Consider the following 12,032-nt stretch of genomic DNA (forward strand, 5'->3'; position numbering starts at 1 on the left):
TAGATAGATAGATAGATAGATAGATAGATAGACAGATAGATAGATAGAGAGATAGAGAGATAGATAGAGAGAAAGATGGATAGATAGAGAAATATAGATAGATATAAAGACAGACAGATAGCATTGGTACGACGCAAATTCCCGCTCAAAAGCAAGCTCTATGGGCTTTAAAATCTACATTATTACCCCAGCAGACTTGATACCGTTATGAAAAAATATCAACTTCTTGGGAAACGCACTCACAACACTAACTGCCACTTCAAATATGTCATTTACAAGCAAGTCTACGTCCAACTTCTAGGAAATAGAAAAGGACAGCGTAATAATGACATTTCGCAACCCCAGAATAACGAAGTTCCAACTCGGAGTTTTTAGGATTTGGAATGAGAGTGTATGTTACCTCCCTCTGTAGTCCCACTACATCATATGTCTTTATTTCCTGATATGAAACCCAGGTGCATTTTGTTCTTTATTTGAAGGAAATATAGTGTTTGAACATTTGAACTCAAATATTCTAAAAAGTGGGCTAAGTTAGATAGATACCTTGTAAAGCACATAGAACATGTTGTAGAGCGTGGATATCCACTATAAAAGCATTTTTAAAAATTCAACATCAAATTTGATTTCATAGCCAAAAAAATCAAGCCCGTTGATTATTTTCTTCAACAGAGTTATGTCAACCCAAGTTTCAAGTCCTACAGAAATAATGCTGTGCCCAAAATACGGTACGGCTTAAATGCATAATGAAAATAAAGGAGAACTATAAGGATGATATGGGTTTCACTTCCTTTTCAATACTGTTAAATTATTTATGAAGCGGAACCCTGGACATCACTGAGTCAAGTGGACTGAGTGCCTTTTGAATTATGCTTAACGTTTGTTTGTTTCTACGCTCTCATTGACACAATGTGGGCCAACCCCGGTCGACAGGGGCACATAGCCTTAGCGGAAAGGCCGAGATACTCCATGAAAATCCGACCCCGCCCCATTAACGTGAATCAAACCCAGGTCTTATGACCGGGACAGCAAAGCACCTAAATACTACACCACAGACACTGCTCCGAGTGCCTTGGGATTCCAAAGACAATCAAAGTTGAGGAGGAAGCACAATTATGATTGCAGATATTAGAACTTAAGCCCACGTCGACACAATTAATTAGATTATTTAGGAGGTTTGCTGATTGTATCCTGCACATCAAGGCAACTCGGGTTGACATGGATACAACATCCCAGCAAACAGATATGGATACTTCACTAATAAAAACCTCCCTGTGCGGAACTCGAAAATTATATTATCATCTTCTGTTTGCGAGGGCGAAGATCCTAACCACAACACGACAGACGTTCGAGTGGCCCGTTGAGAACATGAACCTTGTATTGCATGATAAAAATTGAGTAAGCAACACACTATACTTGGTTGACGTTTAGGGGTTCAATTGTGAGTCCTTTCTCGGGTATTTCTGAATAAAGATCATAGAGTGAGTTTACATGGCATGGTCCTATCGAAGGAGGGCTTGAATGGAAGGTCTCGCACCTTATGTAACATTTCTGTTGTGTCAAGGACTTATAAGAAAGGCCCATTCCTCGATTGTTCGCCTTTCTGTTACTTTCTGTCATATTCGCCTCCACAAAAAATGGAACTTTTGTGCCAAAAGTAGGCGACCTGTATTGCAAAGCAGACCTAGCGGTATGCTGATAAAATCTGTCTTCATTTCATCTTCGACAATAGCTCGATATTGAATCTTGATTGAGATTGCAGATAATTTCAGACTCAAATAAAAGTTAACAATATCTTTCATATAATCTATGGTGATACTCTAGAGGAAGCATAAATACTCAGCTGCTTCCCACTGACTTGCAACCTGCTAAGGAAACTAAACTAAAATTAACCTCACTTACCATTGCCTGTACTCTCTCCTTGTGGCTCTCCCTCGCTCCCTGGCTCATGCTCGCTCCCTGGCTCATGCTCGCCTCCTGGCTCTCCCTCGCTCCCTGGCTCATGCTCGCCTCCTGGCTCTCCCTCGCTCCCTGGCTCATGCTCGCCCCCTGGCTCTCCCTCGCTCCCTGGCTCATGCTCGCCTCCTGGCTCTCCCTCGCTCCCTGGCTCATGCTCGCCTCCTGGCTCTCCCTCGCTCCCTGGTTCGTGTTCTCCTGTTTTGAAATTAGCGTGCAACAAGTGAAATTTCTGACCTTCTTGTATTTGTTCCATTGGCTTGTTTCCCTGTCCACGTTAGCGAGTTCATTATTGTACACAACAGGCATCGAACTGATACAGTCAAATAACGTATTCATTTCAGTTTAATGGAAAGAATTTATGTTTGAGTACTTGGCATGGGTATGCATTCTTTGAAAAATCTACATATTTTTAGGCTGTCTGCGCTTATATAAAACAGCAGCTAAGCTAGCTACCAAAAAGATCTTAACAGTGCATGGAGGGGGTGGAGTCTAACTAAAACGTCAACAGTAAAGAGACAAAGAGACAATACATATCGTTGATGGGTACTGGAACACAGGGGTTGGCCGTGGGGGGGGGGGGTGGGGGGGTCTGAACATAAAGGGAAATAAAATGCTTTATTAGGCTTGAGTTTCTCGACGATAATTTGATGCAAGTGTTATTGTTTTTTCTGCCTCCATCGAGACAATTTAGATCATTTAGGAGGTGGGCTTCGACCCTTCCTGTCAAACCAACACGACTGAGAGGTATACAACGTCCCAGCAGAAAGACCGAGATACTCGTTGATAAGTCTCCCCACAGGGGAATCAAACTCGGGTCTTCTGTATGTGAAAATGAAGCACCTAACTGCTACACCACAGACACTGGTGGGCTGTGTTCGTCTCCGACAAAATAACACCTGGAACACCATAAATCTGGTGAAAAATATAATCTGTTAATAAAAGGGGGGGGGGCGAACTCGTCATAGATAATAACTAATAACACAGAAGACGGACGGGCCAGTTCCAGGAGATGTCAGAAGAGCGCAGACGTAGGCCTACTTAACCTCCCCCCCCCCTTTTTCCCCCGTCCCCCAAATAAAAAAATTAATAAGGACCACTTACCTTCTGGTTCAGGTGTTGACTCACAGTCGACAAAACAGTACTTGTCTGTGCTGGCGCTTCTCTGACTGTGGTAAGAAATGATGGCGCCTGTGTTGGACTTCGAGCCCTTAGCCAACAGCAGGTAGACGCACTTGCCACCAAGGTCAAGGTCAGATGGGTCGCTGGTGTTGAGCTGCCGGGAGAAGCTGATGATGGTTTTCCCATCTTTCTTAGTTCCGGAGATTGGCATTAAGTTGTTTATGTTGTCTTCGACAGGAGCACTCTTACCTGATGCCCACCTGAACGAAGAGAGTTCTGGTTTTAGGTTTACCAAGATAAGGTCATATAAGTGGCGAATATTAAAATTGTTACTAGGGAGTAACATACAAAGAGAAGAAGGACAAAGGACAATTGATGTTTGGTAGAAAAGAAGGAACAAACCACACCAGGGTGCCTATCAATCATCCCCGAAGAGAATTTGAGTAAGGGTGGCTATAGGGCTGTCCGTTGACAGCTGAAGACGCAGACTCGAGTGTGTCCAGAGAGGTGCAAAGGGAAACTTCAGATTAAATACATAAGAGAACGAAAAATTAAGTACGGAAAGACACTTTAAAAATTGGTTCCCTAATAATCACTCTTCCGCACTCTGTCTAAACGATTCATCTGCAGTTTTCTCCATCATTATTGTGTCTTTATTCATGCACATGAACGGGATGAAAGTATTCTTCAAGGGACCCAGATTACTACAAAGACAGACAGACAGACAGACAGACAGACAGACAGACAGACAGACAGACAGACAGACAGACAGACGGACAGACAGACACCACCACTACCATCGTCTCCCCCTCCCTCCCCAGTCCAGGCATACTTACCGATCAGACACATAAGGCAGATCATTTTCCAGCCAACCAACAACAATATCAGAGTTTGGCTGAGGATGTACAAAAATATGTAATTAAGTGAGAGAGAAAGAAAATGTAAGAGTGCAGGAGACATAGTGACGATAGCAAAGAGCGAGCGAGAGAGTGAGAGAGAGGGGGAGAGATAGAGTGAGAGAGAGAGGGAGAGAGAGAGGGAGAAAGAGGGGAGACAGACAGACAGACAGACAGACAGACAGACAGACAGACAGACAGACAGACAGACAGACAGACAGACAGACAGACAGACAGACAGACAGACAGACAGACAGTGAGGGGGAGAGCAAGAGATAGATAGATTGACACAAACAAAGAAAGAAAGAAAGAAAGAAAGAAAGAAAGAAAGAAAGAAAGAAAGAAAGAAAGAAAGAAAGAAAGAAAGAAAGAAAGAAAGAAAGAAAGAAAGAAAGAACCATAAAAATCCACAAACGGAAAGCAGAAAAGTTATGCAAGAATGTAAGAAAAGTCTAAAGACACATTTGTTGAACACTATCCTCTGCCAGAAAACTTTGTCTGTGAGAATATGTACGTGCCTCTGTGTGTGTGTGTGTGTGTGTGTGTGTGTGTGTGTGTGTGTGTGTGTGTGTGTGTGTGTGTTTGAGTGTGTAAGTGTGTGAGTGAGTGTATGCATTCGTGTGTGTGTGTGTGTGTGTGTGTGTGTGTGTGTGTGTGTGTGTGTGTGTGTGTGTGTGTGTGTGTGTATGTGAGTGTATGCTGTTTTTTGTGTGTATGTGTGTATGTTGTCTTTGTTGTTGTTGTTGTTGTTGCTGTTGTTGTTGTTGTTGTTGTTATTGTTGCTGTTTTTGTTGTTGTTGTTGTTGTTAAAAATAAATGGTCTCCCAATGCGCATTGTCTGTCTTTTGAATCGTTAGTTAAATTGAATGCTGATTTTTTATTGCACAGTGCTTAGAGTCTTTTAGAGATTAGACGCTATATAAATAATTACTATTATTATTATTATTATTATTATTATTATTATTATTATTATTATTAAGGCAAAGATAGTTATTCTTAAAACAATTACTTTCGTACCGTGAAGATAGCGTCCACTTACATATGTAGAGAAGAGTTGTTGGGTGTTTGTTTTTGTTTTTTTGGGGGGGGTTGTTTTTTTAACAAAGGTATCTTCAAGGAAGCTTAGTCTTTATTTCACCTAGCCAGGGGTGCGCAGTCTTTTCAGGCCACAAAAAGTGTATAAATTTAGAAACCATTGAAAAAAAATCAACAAAGCAAAGATTAGTCTCTTAATTAATTCTATACATAACATATTGTTAAAAAATTCGCCGTTGGGTGGAAACGAGATGAGGTCATGTTTCAACTATTTGCTACTGAAAACCGAGTATAAATTGAGTCAAGATTCGTTATAATCTGAAAGCCTACAGAACATGAATGATTACGAAAAACGGTTGCTGAAAAAGCTCCAAATATATATATTTCGGATAGTTTCAACTTTTTTAGTGGTGTATCGAAGTCTGGTAAGAAACCGTTTGGCTGGTCAATTTCTACTCTCGATCCGTGGTTTGATCATCCCCGATCTAGAATGTCTTCTAGACTACTGATTTTGAATCCATGAAGGTGATTATTGATTTTTTTAAAGGAGGATGGATGCACTGTCTGTCTTGTTCTAATAGTTTTCAATGTTTACATGACAACGCAATGGCGACTTGTTCAGTGCATACTGTCGAGATCAGAATTCTCTGGTCGGGCGTCTGTGCTGGTAAAAACTCTTTGCTTTTTGCACGTACGGAGTGACCTGTCCCTTGAGGAAACTTTATTGAGAATTCCATCCTTCTGGTAATACGAATCTTACAAACTCTTAGGGTCGAGTAAGCAGACCCCCAAAACAAGCAAAGTTGTGTCGGCAGGACATTAAGTGCGTGCAAAAAAAAACTACAACACAATTACCATTGTCTGGTCTGTGGAGAATCCGAGGCCAAAGTACTCGGTACTGGAAAGTTCTGCCTCTACGGTGAAGGTCACATTCTTGCTCTTCCCGTCATATGTCCAGCTCACGTTGAAAAGACACTTGTCACACTTTCCATCGCAGACCTTGGGCTTCGGCTCGGTCTCTGGATGGGACTCCCCGTTGCTCTCTGGGTTGGTAGTTTTACCTGTTTCTGCTACAGGTGACACACAACGAAACAATACACGAACAGTAAGAGCATTTCGTTGTGGTGTCATGGAGGTGTCTGACTATTTTACAATTATGTAAAAGGTTGAACAGGGGTCCAAGAATCTTGTTTAGCATAATATTATCTTTCTGGGTAGTCTTGTTCACACTTAGGCCTATGGTTTGTGCTGACAATAATTTGCATTTCAAGATGACCTTTACTCGAATCCCCAATTTTAAGTTCTTAAACGGGAATAGTTTGTACAGTTTCGACGCCCTCTGCCCACTTGGCTTGTTCCTATAATAAATAGACTGTAAATTAGTAGGATCTGCCTCTTAGAGTACATTGAAGTGTTGGAATGGATGTTATCAAACCCATAGCAAAATATAGAATAGCATAGCATAGCAAAGAATACTTTACCATAACATGCGCTGCCCACATTTCGCCCAACTTGGTGAGCTACTGGTGCCCAATTAGTCTTATAACAAAAACAAAACAAAAAATAGATAGATCTATGTGGGGTCACGAGGTACAAACCTTCAGGAGTTGTCGGTGGAGAGCTAGCGGGACAGTTGAGCCAGCAATATTTTTCTGTCACGTTCTTTCTGTCGAGGTGATAGGCAAGATTGTTAGCGTTGTTCCGCGAGCCTATGGCTGTGATAAGGTAAAGGCATTCGTCAGCGAACTTCTGGTCTTCGGAGTTGTTTTGGATTCCAGTGGACAACAGCCGGGTAAAAGAGATGACTGTTTTGGAACCTATTGTTCCGCCAGAGATCGCCGATATGTCCTGTGCGTTGTCTAGGGTTGGTTCAATCTTCCCATCACCGGTCCACCTGTGAAATAGAAAAGAAAAACACATTTAATTTGGTTTAATGTAATGTTTGTGATTTTGGTCTCGTGTTTATGGTGGCTTTGGCTGCAACAGTCTTGTCACTGGATCTTGCAGGGATTTTTCCTTTAGTTTTTTTTTTTAAGTTTTACCCGCTATCTTTGTATATTATTGACTCTTTGGTTTTCTTTGATATATTTGACCAGTGTAGATATCTGCATTACAAGTAAAAAATATACAAAACTTTACGGATATTACCTTTCAACTTCTCTTTTTACAACAAAGTGCATACTGCAATTCTTTATGAGTAATGATTATATGAGAATAACACCACCTTCTTACCTATCTTGCACAACTGGCACTCCATTGTTGAGCCAGCCCACCACAATGTCGCTGTTTTTCTGAAGAAAAAAAAAACCAACATAAAACGGAGACTTCCTTTTCGTTTGCTTTGGCTTGTTTTGTTTCAGTAACAGTATTACGGTTTTTGCAACACATTAGGTCGTACAAGTGCAGAAGATTACGGGTGTTACAAGAGAGTAACAAACACAAAAAAGGAGGAGAGATGAGGACAAAAGATTTTCGATAGAAGAGAAGCAAACCCCACTAGAGCACCCGTAACCACCCACGTTTCCTTTTTCAGACATTCTATAAATATGCCATCATCCTGTGAGTATACACGTGTTAGTGTGAGGGTTCCTTGTCTTACCCCCAAAATGTGTTCAATTCGTTTTTCCGTAACATATTTTTTTTTTAAACTAGCTGGTTTGATCCACTTGCTGTAAGGACGTCTAAGCCAAACAGTCAGACGTCGACTTGATTAAAAAATAGATATATTTTTTGGTCTAAAGTTTGATTGCTGGCGCAGCCAAGTTGGATGGTGTTCATTTGCTTAGAGTTTGGTTGGGTTTTTTTCGAATAGTACTTTACCTTATTTTTCTCTCTTTTCCCAACTACAAATGGGTACTTGGCAAAAGGGACTGGCGAACTATGAAAATGGTAATTAATTTATTTTTTTAAGTGTAATTCGCCGCTACCCCCCCTCCCCCTCAAAAAACTGACACAGTTTAAATCATATATGAGCCTGAGTATTCAATTAGTGAAAATAAAACCGACAAAAGAAATCACTCACCATGTCAGGAGTGCCAGACCATCCCAAACCGAAGTACTCTGAAGAGGTCAACTCTGCAGTCACTGTGAAGTTTAGAGACTGTGTCTGTGGAATGTATTCCCATTGGACGTCAAAGACACATCGTTCTTTGAGGCCACAATGACCATCACAGGGATTAGGTTCTGGCTCTGGCTCTCCTTCTGCGTTACCACCTTCAGCATTACCGCCTTCGGCATTACCACCTTCAGGGTGACTGCCTTCTGCATTGCCGCCCTCAGGGTGACTGCCTTCTGCATTACCGCCCTCAGGGTGACCGCCTTCAGCTTTCGGACGAGGGCGACACCTACGGTTCGCTTCCGGTGTTCCTTCTGAACCTGTTTCCGGTGATCCTTCTGAACCTGTTTCCGGTGCTCCTTCTGAACCTGTTTCCGGTGCTCCTTCTGAACCTGTTTCCGGTGCTCCTTCTGAACCTGTTTCCGGTGCTCCTTCTGAACCTGTTTCCGGTGCTCCTTCTGAACCCGTTTCCGGTGATCCTTCTGAACCTGTTTCCGGTGTTCCTTCTGAACCTGTTTCCGGTGTTCCTCCATTTTCATCACAGTAAGGTAGATCTTCAACATTATTCACTTTCTCATTGCTCTGGACAGGAAAGTTTCGGCAACTGGCAGTTGCATCTAAAAATAAAAGAAGAAAATTAAACTGATAGCAAACTGTAGGCATTTTTTCTAAAACGGTATATCTCAATTAATTAGATTTATGAGACATCCGCATGTTAACAAACTGTAGTACTTTTGCATTGATATAGGCATATAGATATGAATCCGGGTAGCGACGGAAAAATTTGTTATCTAAATTTGTCTCCTTTTACCTTCACTCCTTCTCTCGTGCAATATCTGTCATCTTCTTTCGTCTCCACTTTCTTCCCCCGCCCCCTCGCCTCTCCCCCCCCCCCCCAACCCTCTACTGGGGTCCTGACTCTTTCTGCAGCCTTTCTACTGCTACTCCTTGACACCTTCTTATTGCTGTCTTTCAGTCACACCCGGTAGGAAAGATCTACACGGGGGCTCTCGTGGCCTAGAGGTTAAGGTGTTGGCCTCTCACTCAAAAAGTCCCGGGTTCGAATCCGGGTAGCGACCGAAAAATTTTCTTCTCTAAATTTGTCTCCTTTCACCTCATTCCCTGCTCTCTAGCAATGTTCTGTCGTCTGCTTTCGTCTCCTCTTTCTGCCCCCACCCCCTCACCTCCTTTGCCCCTTCCTCTGGGCTCCTGATTCTTTCTGCAGCCTTTCTACTGCTACTCCTTCGCTTCTTCGTACTGCTGTCTTTCAGCCACACCCCTGATCTTCTGGTAGGAAAGATCTACACCTAGCCTTCTCGGATAGGGCTAAAAATCTCGGAGGACCCGTGTGCAAGTTGCGCACGTTAAAGATCTCTTGGTGGTCTAAAATCGATAAGAGTAGGCTTCGGCAGCCGCCCGGGCCAAATTCAAAATTTCCTACCAACTGAAAATATTAAGTGTGTCCCGCGCGCTCATTTGACCTTATGCAGTTACGAGCGCCGTAAAACACTTTACAAAAACAAAGATCTACACCTAGCCTTTTTGGACATGGGCGAAAAATCTCGGAGGTCCCGCGTGCAAGTTGCGTACGTTAAAGATCCCTTGGTGGTCCAAAATCGGTAAGAGTAGGCTTCGGCCGCCACCCGGGCAAAATTCAAAATTTCCTACCAGTTGAAAATGTTTGGTGTGTCCCGCGCGCTCATATGACCTTATGCTGTTGTTAGTGCGGTAAAACAATTATCCCAAAAAATAAAATAAATTTTTAAAATATAGATCTATGTATATATCCATCACTTTTGCACTACGTTGAATTCCATTAACAACATAATTGGAATTAGAGGAAGCAGATACGTTAATGTCACAAATGCAGTTGTTTTTTTTTCTCTCTGAGTCCAACTGTTTTTTCTTTTCATATACTAAGAAATCATTTTTTCAGCCTATTGCATGAAGATAAGCAAATAAAACAGTTAGGATTCCTCACAACTTTTCAATTAACTTCGTAATATATTTGATTTGTCTCTATAAAGATTTCAAGGCGGGACCTGTCTCTCACAGTCGAGCAAAATTAATAGTAATAGAGCCTTGAAAACTCTTAAAACAAATCAGAATCAAGTACACCCAGTTGGGATTTGGACCTGAAGTCGCACAAGCCGTAGCGCAAAAAAAAAATCCGTTGCCGAACCGGGGCTCGAACATGGACTTAGCACACTAACCACTCCGCCACCACGGCACTGTAAGCTACAGGCTTTAAAAATACTGCAATAGTGCTTTGCGGTCGTGTTGCCACCGTGAACGACAACAAAGTGGGAATCCCTCAATGACGTCAAACAAGATGGCTGTTATTATAAATATCGGCCAGTGGCGTACATCTGTCGTTCTAAAGCTATCCGCATATGTGACTCTCTACGTAGATACAAAATTCTCTCTATTAATCTGTCACTGTAGTTGAAATTTGCTTTCTCAATAGAGAAATATTTTCTCTTCCTTCTTTCTTTTCTAATAGATATTCCTAGGCTTCCTTACCTGCAGATCTCCAGCCAAGGCCTACCCAAGTGGCAGACTGCACTTTCATCACCACTTCCAGCTCTTGGGTATCCTGTGGGACAAAGCGGTATTATCAATCTTTGTTTTTTTTTCTTAAATCTTAGATATACATTGTATTTCAAAAGAATATGGGCTGTCCAGGACGTAACATATGGCTCTAATAATAATAATACAAAATAGAGAGCATAACTTGTCAAATAAGAATATTCTGCTGCCTACATTAACAACTATTTAAACTCTCAACTTGGAGTGTTGGAAGAAAATTTCAATTTATTTCACCAAGACAATAGCTCGAAGACTATGGAGAAAAATGTCCAAGAAAAACTGAGTCAAGCTCATGACTGACACTAGTCAGCTATTGTAGACTTCGGCGGACAATAGTAATTTTGGGACATGGTATAAATTACATTATATTGATACATTTACAATCTATGAGGTTCCTCACGACTTACAGCCAAAATTCTATGGTAGACAGTATATTTTGTAGACATTTCTCTTCTTTTGTAGTTGTCCAAGTTGATATAATCCTTGCTGTTCACGGGTGACTCTGGAAAATGGAGAAAATACGAGGGGAAAGGGGGGGAGGGTGTTTGAGATTTAGCTGGAAATATAAGATATTCATTTAAGATTTATTATTTGCTACACCTTGCATGCTTTTTTTGTTGTTGATTTATTTCGAGTTTCTGTTTGTAAGTGTTCAATGCCCCATTAGACACAGAAAAAAGGTCATTTCGAAGACTCCTGGGTGCTAGAACGAGTTGAGAGGGTGAAGAGGAAGGAAACAGAGAAGAAGGGAATCACAGACGCCACGAATGGAAGGAGATCTAAAGTATGCCATTGGGGGGCGTTATTAATAACACTTACATTTATAGAAAAATGTAGAGGGGGCGGGGAATTGTCAAATAACCAGTATGCACGTTCTCAAAGAGTTGAAAATCTCACCTTTCTCACATCGACGTCCGAAAAAGCCAGGCGGGCAGTAACACTGTAGACGGGGATATGTGGTCGAATTTGAGTCTACACAGGTACCAGTGTTGCAGTCTCTGTTGTCGTAACAGTCATCTGGGGAGGGGAAGGATGATAGTGTTAGACAATGCTAGCTGAGTGTGAGGCAGTCTCTCTCTGACAATGCGAGCTGAGTGTGAGGCAGTCTCTCTCTCTCTCTCTCTCTCTCTCTCTCTCTCTCTTTAAAGATATATCTCTGAGTTGAGATATGTGAATCATGCCTTAGAAAAATGGTTTCTCTCAATAGATTTATTTACCCTCTCTCGATATCAAAAACAAGTTTCAGCGTTAACCTCTAGTTTCATAATAAACTCTTTTGTGTGTAAAAAGAAGGCGAGACAATGCTGCACGCTGGCGTAGAAGTATATTATATTGTATACTATGAAATGCACATTATATACTTGTAATAATAATAATAATAA

The 12,032-nt window shown here is 41.6% G+C and overlaps 1 protein-coding gene across 1 annotated transcript in view; it reads right to left on the bottom strand.

Moving 5' to 3' along the window:
- Nucleotides 1-1,876: 1,876 nt before the first annotated feature.
- LOC101863586 overlaps nucleotides 1,877-12,032 on the bottom strand; it is a gene marked incomplete at its 5' end in the record, with an annotated part of 43,847 nt that continues 33,691 nt past the window's right edge. The window contains 10 exon segments of the mRNA XM_005098894.3: nucleotides 1,877-2,151; nucleotides 3,058-3,335; nucleotides 3,912-3,970; nucleotides 5,862-6,076; nucleotides 6,605-6,900; nucleotides 7,239-7,297; nucleotides 8,029-8,678; nucleotides 10,585-10,657; nucleotides 11,058-11,152; nucleotides 11,548-11,667. Of these exon segments, the coding sequence (XP_005098951.2) occupies nucleotides 1,892-2,151; nucleotides 3,058-3,335; nucleotides 3,912-3,970; nucleotides 5,862-6,076; nucleotides 6,605-6,900; nucleotides 7,239-7,297; nucleotides 8,029-8,678; nucleotides 10,585-10,657; nucleotides 11,058-11,152; nucleotides 11,548-11,667 (2,105 nt within the window).

The sequence above is a fragment of the Aplysia californica genome, unplaced genomic scaffold (genome assembly GCF_000002075.1).
Source record: "Aplysia californica isolate F4 #8 unplaced genomic scaffold, AplCal3.0 scaffold00196, whole genome shotgun sequence".
NCBI lineage: Eukaryota > Metazoa > Mollusca > Gastropoda > Aplysiida > Aplysiidae > Aplysia > Aplysia californica.